Source organism: Plecotus auritus (genome assembly GCF_963455305.1).
Source record: "Plecotus auritus genome assembly, chromosome: 1".
NCBI lineage: Eukaryota > Metazoa > Chordata > Mammalia > Chiroptera > Vespertilionidae > Plecotus > Plecotus auritus.
This window is the reverse complement of record NC_137770.1, coordinates 151,963,615-151,975,358: the sequence shown is the minus strand read 5'-3', so window position 1 is coordinate 151,975,358 and position 11,744 is coordinate 151,963,615. Positions and strand designations below refer to the sequence as shown.

The 11,744-nt window shown below is 37.5% G+C and overlaps 1 protein-coding gene across 1 annotated transcript in view; it reads right to left on the bottom strand.

Annotated features, from left to right (window-relative positions):
- Positions 1-2,667: 2,667 nt before the first annotated feature.
- Positions 2,668-11,744, bottom strand: part of LOC308241383 (putative coiled-coil domain-containing protein 144C) — a gene marked incomplete at both ends in the record, with an annotated part of 105,738 nt that continues 96,661 nt past the window's right edge. Inside the window, 2 exons of the mRNA XM_080654790.1 lie at positions 2,668-2,713; positions 3,768-3,892. Of these exons, the coding sequence (XP_080510916.1) occupies positions 2,668-2,713; positions 3,768-3,892 (171 nt within the window). The remainder of the gene's footprint in view (positions 2,714-3,767; positions 3,893-11,744) is intronic.

Genomic DNA, 11,744 nt, shown 5'->3' with positions numbered 1-11,744 from the left:
GACACTTCATAGCCACATGATCACAGTCAACACTGGCAGCAATGGAGCCCAGCACGTGCCTGCAGATTTGCTGCATGGGAAGAAGTCTGCATTGCTTGGGTGACATTCCTGCCCACATGGTATAACGTGAAGCTACATGAGGAAACTTCAGACAGACCTAAGTGGAAAGTCTACAAATAACTGGCCTATACTCTTCAAACTGTGAATGTCATGAAAAGCAAAGGAAGCCTAAAGAAATGTCCCAGATTAAAAGAGACTAAAGAAACAAGACAATTAGACATAACACATCATCTTGGATTTACTTGGACTATAAAGGATATTGTTGAGACAACTAGAGGCCTGATGCACAAAGATTCGTACAAGAATAGGCCTTCTTTCCCATGGCTGCGGGCACCAGTTTCCCTCCAGCACCTGGGACCCGGGCCTTCACTCTGGCTGCTGCCTTCCACCTTCGTTCTGGCCCTGCTGCCCTCCTGTAGCTCCCTCCACTCCCCATCCCCCCCTCATAGCAGGCATCCCGCCCCACCCCGGCTGCTCTGTGCCTGCATGCATGCACTGCCCAGAGGCCCAGAGTGGCCATGGTGACAACGCAAGCATCCCGGCCCGGCCGCTTCCATCTTTGTTGCATCGATTTGCATATTCCCTCCTTATTGGTTGTGGGTGCCTCCATCTTTGTTGTGGAGTGACGGTCAATTTGCATATTCTGTCTTTATTAGATGGGATAGCAAATATCTGAATAAGATCCAAGATTAAATATTAACACTGACCCAATTTTAATTCCCTGATTTTCATAATTATACTACAACTAGAGGCCCGGTGCATGAATTCATGCATGAGTGGGGCCCCTTGGCCTGGCAGGCGATCGACGCCAATCAAGGCCAGCTGGCCAGGGGGAGGGACCGTGGGATGTCAGCCAGCCCCAGGAAGTTGGCTGTGGGAGTGCACTGACCACCAGGGGGCAGCTCCTGGTGGTCAGTGCATCATCATAGCGACCAGTCATTCAGTCGACCAGTGGTAACGGTCACTTAGGCTTTCATATATATAGATTATGTAAGATGATTCCTCTTATTTAGAAAATGCACACTAAAGTATTTAGGAGTAAAGAGGTATCATGTCTGCAACTTACAAATGGTTCATATATCTAACCAACCTTCATTTACATTTATTTAGGTAATAGACAAGAAGGGAGAAAGGATAAAGTAAATGTAGTAAAATGTTAACACTTGGGGAATGGTTTTATGAATTCTTTATACTATTCTTGTAACTTTTCTATAAGACTCAAACTTCTAATACAGATTATTTCTAAAAGAAAAATTCTAAAAATAATTTTAACAACTTACAAACCATTAAATGAAATGAACCATGAGTTCATATGGATAAATGAATAAATCAAAAGTTTAATGAAGGAGAGATATTTACACTGACTCTAAAAACTTCCCTATAAAGCAATAATTGTGAAGTGAAAAGGAAACATTACAGAGGAGATAGTACCTTCACTGATCAAAGTTAACATCATCAAGAATGGCAAATCAAAACTGTAGGTCACATCACAGAATGCAATGAGAAGAGTATAGGACTTCTTCTGTGATGCTCTTGCTAAAAATGTCTGATCTAAATATTAGCATAAGGAAACATCAGGAAAATCCATGATCTGAAATTGAAGGATGTTCTACGTACATTAGTGGAACTTCCTCTTCAAAAGATTCAAGGTCATGAAAGTCAAGGAAAGGCTAAGGACCTGTTCCAAACTGAAGGAGAAGAAATAGTCACTACAGCTCAGTGTAACCCATGGATCTGAACAGGGTCTTTATGCTATAACAGGTACTACAGACAAGTGGCAAAAATTGAAAAGGATGCAAGGATGAAATTATAGAATGTATTAGTGTGAATTTTCTGATTATGAAAGTGGTATGGTAGACAAGTGGAGTGTTCTAAAGGAATAAGGCTTGGTGGCACAGTGTCAACAATTTACTCTCAAATGGTTCAGGGCAACAGAGTTCTTTGTACTGAAACTTGGATCTTCCTGTAATGTTAAGACTTTTTCTAAAAAAATCAATTAATAAATGGAAAAGTAGAAAAGCCTTAGGCAAACTTTATTTCCCCCACAAGGAAAGATTTTTAAATCAGTCTTTAAAATTATATAAGTCCAATAGCACTATAACAATTTTAATACAGATAATTAGAAGCCATAGCAGCAGATATCAAAATTATGTCTATCTAAATCTTTAGGACCAAATATTGTGATAAAATTGGAATATGCAAAAAAATCTATCAACTAGCATCATTAAAATATGAATGACAAGTTGTTTGTTTGGATGTTGTTTAAACAGTTGGTATTTGGGCAATCTGAGTTATGTGTAACTCAATAGTGCTGGCTTTCATCTACAAAATCTGCTTAAAACTTAGTTAGATGCCCCCAAAATACCCCAGTTTAAAATACTATATAAATTTTCATCAAACGTATGATCACAATTTTTTTTCTTTAATAAAAAGTTCATGTCATGTGTCTAATGGAAAACAAAATGTTATGTAAACAGTCCAGTAAATAATTTTTTATTGTTTATGTTTCAGAGCATGTAATTTTTCATCAAAATCTCTTTATATTCTTGTTGTGTTTTCAAAAGTAGATTTTGACATGAACTTGACTGACTGATTGATCCTACAGATCTACAGGACAAACTCTATAGGATTCAGCTTCAAATTTAGCAGGCATCTGGAAAGAAAAAGAATTATATTCTTTAAACTACAACTAAGTATAAGTGTTAAGAAGAATAAAGACATCTATATCTGGATACAATAAACAACACAAGAATACTATGAAACATAATTATTAATTCAGTGGTTGCACACTGTATTAATTGATATCATGGATAAGTATCAGAGCTTCTGGTTTTCCCCATCCTTCATTCATTTATTCAACACCATGCACTAAGGTAGTATGAGAAGCACTGGAGTTACAAGATGAAGATGACATAGCCCACCCCTGAACAATCATCCTATCTAATAGAAGAGTAATATGCAAATTAACCATCACTGCACTACACCCACAAGCCATGCCCACCAGCCAATCAGGAGCAAGTATGCAAATTAACCTAACCAAGATGGCTGCAGCCACGGGATGATATATAGCTTATGAAATGTGTCCTTTAAATATTACTTTTAGAGACTGGAGCATTGGGGATTGCACAAATAGAAAAATAATCACATAAATAAAATTAATTCAGATTCATTTTAATTTTCGATAATAGAGAACAGTCATATATAATGCAATTTAGATTAATCTGATAAAAATGCAATTATTATTGGTCCATTGAATAACCATATTTTCAGAAAAGTAATGTTTGATACCATTGGTTTAAAGAAGTTTAAACAAGTCAAGTTATATTTCACACGGAATGCATTACTTTGCGATTCCAAGAAACACTGCTATTTATAAAATTTTAGCTTTTTTATTTTTTACTTAAATTGATTTTTCTTTAAAATGAGCTTTCCAGCCCCCTTCAGGCTGAGTGCTGCTAGCCTCCAGCCCCCTGAGTCATGTTTCCCTGCTGTGGAGGGGGGGTGGGGGCGGCCCATGGGGGCGCTGAGGAGCCACACAGCGTTCTGCGCCTGGCGGGCGTGTTGCTGGGTTAAGGGTCTGTCTGCTCCTGATGGCGCTTCAGCTTCTCCTGCCCCGCTTGCCACTCCTTCCTGATCCCCAGGCCCCAGCCCACTGGTCGGTCCTGGCACAGCCCAGGCCAAAGCAATGGGAACCCTCCGAGGTGTACCTGGAGCAGCTGCCTTCGCAGGGGAAGAGCCAGTGTCTTCCGAGCCCGTGGTGACCCCTGGTGACTCTTTGCCAACGCTGGGGATCCAAACGCAGCCTGACTCGGTAGAAGATGGTGTCTGCATTCTAAATCATGAAAAAGCCCATAAAAGAGATAAGTGACTCCGGTCTTGATATATTCAGATGAGTCTGTTGCTTCACATTTTTCCCTTGACACTGTTTTTGGATGAAGACATCAAAAAATGCCTCAAGGATTCAGAGAAAAAAAACTCTTTCCTAAAGAAAAGAGTAAGATTTTTGGAAGAAAAGCTTACAGGTGCTCTATTAGATGAAGAAACAAGTTCTGTGGGCCGAGAACAAGTAAATAAGGCCTCTCATGCATATCAAGAGGTTTGTGTTGATAGAGATAATTTAAAGAGCAAATTGGACAAAATGAACAAAGACAACTTGAATCTTTGAAGTATTAAATGAACAGCAGCAGTCTAAAGAAGTAGAATTCCTCAGGCTAAGAACAGAGGTGGAAACACAGCAGGTGATAAGGGATTTAAACCTACCTTCACACTTTAGCAGCAGTGGAGCAGCGAGGCTGAATCCACTGCCATAGGGGGCGGATCCAGCCTCACTGCTTGGTCCTGGTGAGGCCCAGGAGGGCGGATAGGCCAAGACACTCTAGCAGCGGCGGAGTGGCAAGGCTAGATCCGCCCCCTCTGGCAGCGGATCCAGCCTTGCCACTGGGCTCCTGCGGTGCCTGGCCAGGCTGACAGGCCCGGACACTCCAGCAGCACCATCTTTGTTGGGTAAATTTGCATACTCGCTCCTGATTGGCTGCTGGGCATAGCGAAGTGATTGTCAATTTGCATGTTTCTCTTTTATTAGTGTAGATTTTATGTCAACATTAATGAAATAGGTACTATGTGTGTCACATTTTCACACAACTTGAATTAAGAAACTACCTATTGAACATTATTATCTGTTCCCCCAAAAGCTCCTTTCCTAAATATTTACTTCTGTGATGTTTATGCTTATTTCTAAGTGAGGACTGTGTCCAGAAGGTGAAAGGAGCTTGAAGTCTCAATGATAATAAGGAAAACACATCTGCCATTTTATTTCTATTGTGTCATTTTCAACAATATAGAAAGGTGAGAAAAGCACACACATGAAAACAATGTACCAGCAACTTTCAATTCAAAGGATTTGTCATTAGAAGGATTGTTCTCAGAACTGGTAGTTCCCAAACTCTGTCCCATAGGAATCTGTTTCCCCTGGGGACACCTGCAGGATTGAGAGCTTCAGAGTCTCCACCCCACTTCAGTGAGGCAGCTCGATTTGTCTTATTATATAAAACATTTCCATGCAAATTCTAAAAATAAAAGTGCTAGTCTGAAAAAAGATTTAAGGTATGAAGATCGCTGATTTATTTTTTATATTTTTTATCAAGCATATACTCTATATGTCATATTTAACGGAAAGTTCCATAGATTTCTGCTTTCTTACACAAATCATAGTGCAGATAAATATGAACAAACTGCTAGGATTTGGAATTGGTATAACTTCCTTCATGCTCTGTTTCTTTCTTGTATTTCTTGCTAGTGTCAATTTGTCTGTCATTAGCAGCCAGTCTTTTCTACCTCCCCTTAACTGCCATTTCTAATATGTTAGTGATTGAGAAACCAGATAAGCAAACTTTGAAACTTTGGCTCCAAATACACAATTCTGCTTGAAGGCTTTAATGTCCCCTGAATAAATTGCACAATATTTAACATTCTTATTTTGTGGCAGCTCCTGTGGTTACGCAGAGTGTCATTTACTTTCTGGTTCCTGTCTCTCTTTTAGACAGTGGAGGACTTGTCTGCAGGCATATAAGCATGACCAATGAAAATCACCAACTTAGTCCAAGTCCCAAATTTGACCTAAGAGGCAACAAAGGCTCAGAGAGATTACAGGTTGCCTGAGGTCACAAAACCAATTAGCTACAGGCCTAAAGTGGGCTCCAAGGCTTCTCCCTGAGACTAAGGTCTGTGCCAGCTCCTTCCTCATATTCAGGAAAAATACATAGATTTTTAACTATAACTCAGAGAAAATGAATATGTAAAACTGTCATGTAGCTCAATAATGTTTTGGTATGAGACACAAAATAGTAGCTTCTAACTCAATTATAAGTTTTAAAGCAATGAGTAAAAATATAGGAACAGAAATTAATATCATAAATCCTATTAAGTAGCAGTCATTACACTCAATTTATAAAGCACAAATTATTTAGCCACAGGACAAAAAACTTAAGGAGAAAATCTTTAGCTAAACTAAGGAAATTATTCCTTAAAGGAACTATCCATTCCCTACAAATAAAACTTGGTTTACCAAAATCAATCAACAAATGAATTATCTGCGTTGGGGGTTATCTATAGCAAAATTTAAAACACAAAACAGATTTCTCTTTACCATCTAGCATACTTCTGCCCAACCTCTTTCATCCTTAGTTGGTCTGTATACAAGACATGAACTTAATTTCCATTATGATTTAACCCCATCAGAAAGTATAGGAGCACCTTCACTTCTCTGCCCTTCTGTCTCCACATGAGGCCTTAGACTCTCTCTACCTTCCTCACGAGAGGGCAGGAGATTTACCTCATGTGTGCACTTGAGAAAAGGAACTAAGGATGCTTGCTTAGCTCCAAAACACTTGTTTGAAAAGACATGTCTGCCCACAGTCACATGAATTTGGGTCTGCTCTCATCTCTGCAGGGAGCAGCCTGCCCAGGGACAGGTGTCAGGTATTTCTTTCCTCCACTCACAACTGGGAGTGAAACTTCCTGATTTGGGATGAGTGTTCAGAAGCCCTGTGACCCCACATCTAAACCACATTTTCCAATACCTTACTATGTGTGAGTAAGCAAGCTAGTAAGTCCATCTCCATCTGCCTGACTCCTCTGATCTAATCTCAAAAGGGAAACAGGGCTGTCATTAGCCACTTACCCCAACACAGCTCCAACAAGAAAGGTGACTGCTCTACACTTACAGAAATGTCTTCTCCTTCCTTGACTTTATACTTAATGCACATTGTTCAAAACAGGCCCCACTTTAAAGAGGGGAAGTTGTATTTTAGAAAGAGAAATGTAAAGAAGCCAACAACAACAGCCAAACACAACAAATTCAAATATATGTTCTTTCATTCAACACTAATTTATTTATTTTATTTTTTTATATTTTTATTGAGTTTATTTATTTCAGACAGAAAGGGAGAGGGAGAGAGAGATAGAAACATCAATGATGAGAGAGAATCATTGATCGTCTGCCTCCTGCATGCCCCACACTGGGGATCAAGCCCGCAACCCAGGCATATGCCCTGACCTGGAATCAAACCCGTGACCTCCAGGTTCATAGGTCGACGCTCAACCACAGAGCCACACCGAACGGGCAACACTAATTTATTGATAGGCTACCATTCAATTATATTTGATATTACAGGTTGGAAAATAATGTTGCCTTCTCTTTTTGAGACCAATTGATATACACATACAAACCACACACACATCTACATTCCCATGTGGGATATATGTTCAGTAACTATTGATATTTTTAAGTTAAATTTTGATATCATTATTATTTTAAATGTTATAAAAATAAATGTAATATACTAAACATAATAAAATCAAGTACATTGGCACATTTAAACCATAGCAATTCATTATCTAGCTGTAAACGGGTTAATGTGCGAAAGAAATACATTATCAGTTTGTAAATATCAAAAACATGTATTTTGTTGCAGAAAAAAAGAACTGAGAAAAAATTTGCTGATCAAGGAGCTGAAAAGTTAAGTACAGAGAAAAATGAATGAAAAAAAAGCATAGGAAGAAGTTGAGCAATTATCTGTTGCCTTTAAAAGATAAAATGACTACAGTGTAATTCTCTAAGTGGACAAAATAAAGTGAAGGAAGACATGAGGAATTATATAGAGCATATAATTGATGTGATAAACAAGTTTATTAAGCTCTGCTTCTGCCTTCTGAGAAACTAGCATAACCACAGTGAGAGTTTGAAAAGAGGTAAAATGCAGAGTAAAAAGGCACTGCTTGTTGATGTAAACATGAGGTCTGTGTTTCCTTGGGAAGCACTGAGACTCAATATTTTGTTGAGACACAATGTTCTGTCTGCTATGTACAAAGGTAATGTCTTAGGAATAGTAACTATTTTAGCTTTCATGTATTTGTATACCAAGAGTTGCTAACTGAATACACATTTGAGAAATAGAAAAAATTATTTAAATAAATTATTAGAGTTCTAATATTTTATGAAAGTCTTAGAAATGAATCAAAAGTCCAAAATCAATCAATGTAAAATTGAGTCTCCCTATTTAACACAGATTGAAAGGACAATGAGGAACTATGTGACATGCATTGTGTTAGGAACACAAATACTGAAAAACAGTTGAATATAAAAAATTTTGAAATCAGAGAAATTCTATCAGTTATAAGATTCTCAAGAATAAATTTTTAAATTTTCAGTTCTAAGAAAACAATTCTATGTGCACGAAAATCTAGTGATATGTCTGTTCAAGCTAATTTTAACTTTTGTAATTTATCATAATATCATTAAATAACAAGTGAAATAAAATTGTGAAATCACTTCTGATGTATTGGACAAACATCCAGAATTAAACTAGAATGTGAAAAATAACGGTAAGAATTAGAAAAACAGATATGTAGCAATCTATATCAGTACAATGGAATCAATTGGATAAGGCTCACCTCCATGTAATGATGACAAAGGCAACAAACCTAAATATCATCAACATGAAGAGACGTGAAATCACAGATTAGAGCGATACTTGATTATACAAATCATTGTCCTTAAAGTTAGAAAAACAATGCCGAATAACACAGAACTCCATAGTAGGAATAGTCCAAAATGTTTAAACCTTGCAAATAAAGGGGATTGATAAACAAATTCAATATTGATGTGTTTGTAACATTTACTCTTTAGAATCATAGTTTAAAAATCTTTAGAAGTCTGTTGTTTTGTACTGCCCCATCCCCAAACCCACCCTTTTCTATTAATTTAGACAACATGTTACCATCTCTCATAGAATTAGTTGTTTTCCTAATGGTAATAATTACATTCCCAGTGACTCTACAAGGCACCTTCTTTCCGTAGGTCTAAGAATTTTGTAAACAACAACTGCTATAGAAATTTTGGCGACCCATCTCTATATCTTGATAGATTGGTGCTTCATACTCTCTCTTACTGAGTCTAGCATGATTTGGTGAACCAATGCCCCACAAGGAAACAATGTATACCTTGAATCTACAATGTTAAGTTTAAAATCAACTATTCTTTTCAATTTATATAGAAATACTAAACGTAAGTACCTCATTCCTCCCAAAATACTAAACAAAAAAATTTCCACAAATATCTTCCCTTGCATTGCTTCTGCATTTACATACTCTTTCCTATTCATTTTGCAAAATGAGACATTTTCTGATTTTCTGGTGAAAACATTTCAACTCTGCATCATAGTTTTGCTTAACAATTTACAAAAGCATTTGATTTTTTTTTTTTTTTTTTTTTTTTTTTTTTTTTTTTTTTTTTTTTTTTTTTGTACCCAGTAACCCAGTTTCACAAATTTGGGACAACTGAGACCTTATTTGGCCAAAAGGCTGTCTAGAAATTCTTAGCTTTGCTCTTCTACGTTGTGTTATGATGAAGCAAACTGAGAGAACTAGGTTGACGTCTCATTTAGCACAGGCCTGTGCTACCTTCCTCTGCATGAAAAAGACCATAAAAACATCTTTAAAACTATATACCATCGTCATTGATTGAAATGGGTATTTCAGCGTGTGACATCAGCATCATGACAAAGTGTGTCTCCTCTTAAATCTACAACAAGTAGACATCTAGCACCCAACAAAGGCTCCTCTGCTCAACCTGGAAAGTGGGCGTCTTGGGATGTGCAGGAGAGGCAGGATGGAGAGAAGAGCAGGACAGGCCCCTACTGCAGTTCTCCAAGGACAAGCCCTAGCACACACAGTAGTGTTAGGGGACGCAGGGTGCAGTGCCCACACCACTGCCCAGCAGCATTCCCTCCCCCTCCACAAATCCAGGTCCCTCCCCAGTTACAGCTGTGCTCACACCACCACAGACCAGTAGCAGCAGCAGAGCCAAGTCTCCAGCCTCCAGGCCACAGCACACACTGCTGCCAGTGGCCAAAGGGAATGAGGTAGCAGCTCAGTGGGCTCACAAACGGGCTCCCCTCAACTGGCCACACACAACCTACCACAATTCTCCAGAAAGAAACTCAAAATAATGGACGATTGTGATCTAAATGAACAGAGAAATCAAAATAGCCAAATAGTCATGAAGGAACTCAGCGAGATACAAGAAAACTCAAAAGTCAGTTCAATGAGCTCAGGAATAAAATTAATGAACAGAAGTAGTACTTTACCAAACAGATGAGAAGTATAAAAAAGAACCAAACAGGAATTCTATTGCTGAAGAACTCAATAATAAGATGAAGAATTAATATTTTAATAGCACTGCTACACAATGAAAACTAGTTGCTATTTTAAGACTCCCTATCATTGCCATCTTAGTCATCAGTCATTCAAGTGCTGTCAAGATAAACAGACATAAGTAAACTTCATTTAAAAATTCAAATATTAATACATAAATTTAAAAATAAAAATTCAAATATTTGCTAAACTAACTATTTTATGAAATGCACAGCTGCTCAGCAAGACATTTTTATAACAATTGGAATAAAAATGCTGAAGTAAATAACAATTAACAGTTCTCTGACCTAAGAAGATGACAAACCTTTTCACTTAAAGACTGAAATTAATCCCATTAGTGCTATAAGTTTATTTAATTCATAAAAAGAATTTATCTCCATTTAAGTAGCAACCATCCATGTATGGTTAAGTATTTAGATGTCAATCATTCACTTATGCTTAGGGGTGGAAAAGTCAGGGTTCAGCAAAACTTAAAAATTGTTATGAACCATCATCAAATTAAAATCCATTAAAAAGTAAGCCAAAGCATCTCCAAGTATACTACTGATTATTAGACAATAATATATAATTTCTAAAACCAAACTGAAATGCAGCTTTTTAAGAAGTTTAAAATGTGTCACTTTAGTCATATTAATTGAATAAAGTTAATGTTAGGTGTCTCTTGAAAATGGGAGATCCCAGGACTTAAAAATGATTATAAAATTTCTGTCTCCTTTCTATATTAGCACAATGATTAAGACTTTTTATTACTGTGTATTAGTCAATTCAGCAACTTGGAATTTCACCAAATGAAACACAAGAATTATATCAGAAATCAGAAACCCAAGGGAAAAACAGATAATATAACTAACCTTGCGGTAAGTTGAAGTGCATGGCCTTGAGGTAGGAATCTCCACATTTTCTCTTGGAGTAGAATTTCTCTTGGGTACCAAACTATTATTAAGATTTCTGACAAAAGGCGTTTCCAGGACTGGCCTCATATTAGGAGCGCTGAGCAAAAGTCACTGCTGCTGTTTCTCCAGGAGAAGTTCCTTGATGACCTCTGCTAGCCTCTCCTCAGTCCTGGGAAAACTATATTTTATTTTTCATTAAGTGACTTGCAGTATTTTAAAGTAGCCACGATAGTAAATGGAATTGCCCATTAAATAGCATTTTAGAAATGAAAATGTGTCAGAGAAGATCTACTCTATTCAAGTATAGGTTCTTAATTTTTCTAAAAAAGTACTTATGTTTCCAGGCAGTGGGGAGAGGGGCTCCCAGCTAAGTAATCCAAAGTAGGAGGCTATCAGTGATGCAGACGGCTTATCAGGTAATACTTGCTGCCTCTGGAAGGGCTGTACTTACAAGACCCTTAAAGATGCCCTTGGACATATTTAGTAGTCACTTCAGGGATTAAAAAAAAATCCCTCAAAGACATTGTCAAGCATTTGCCTTCACCACCTTATGCAATAAACTCATTACCTTGGAGATAG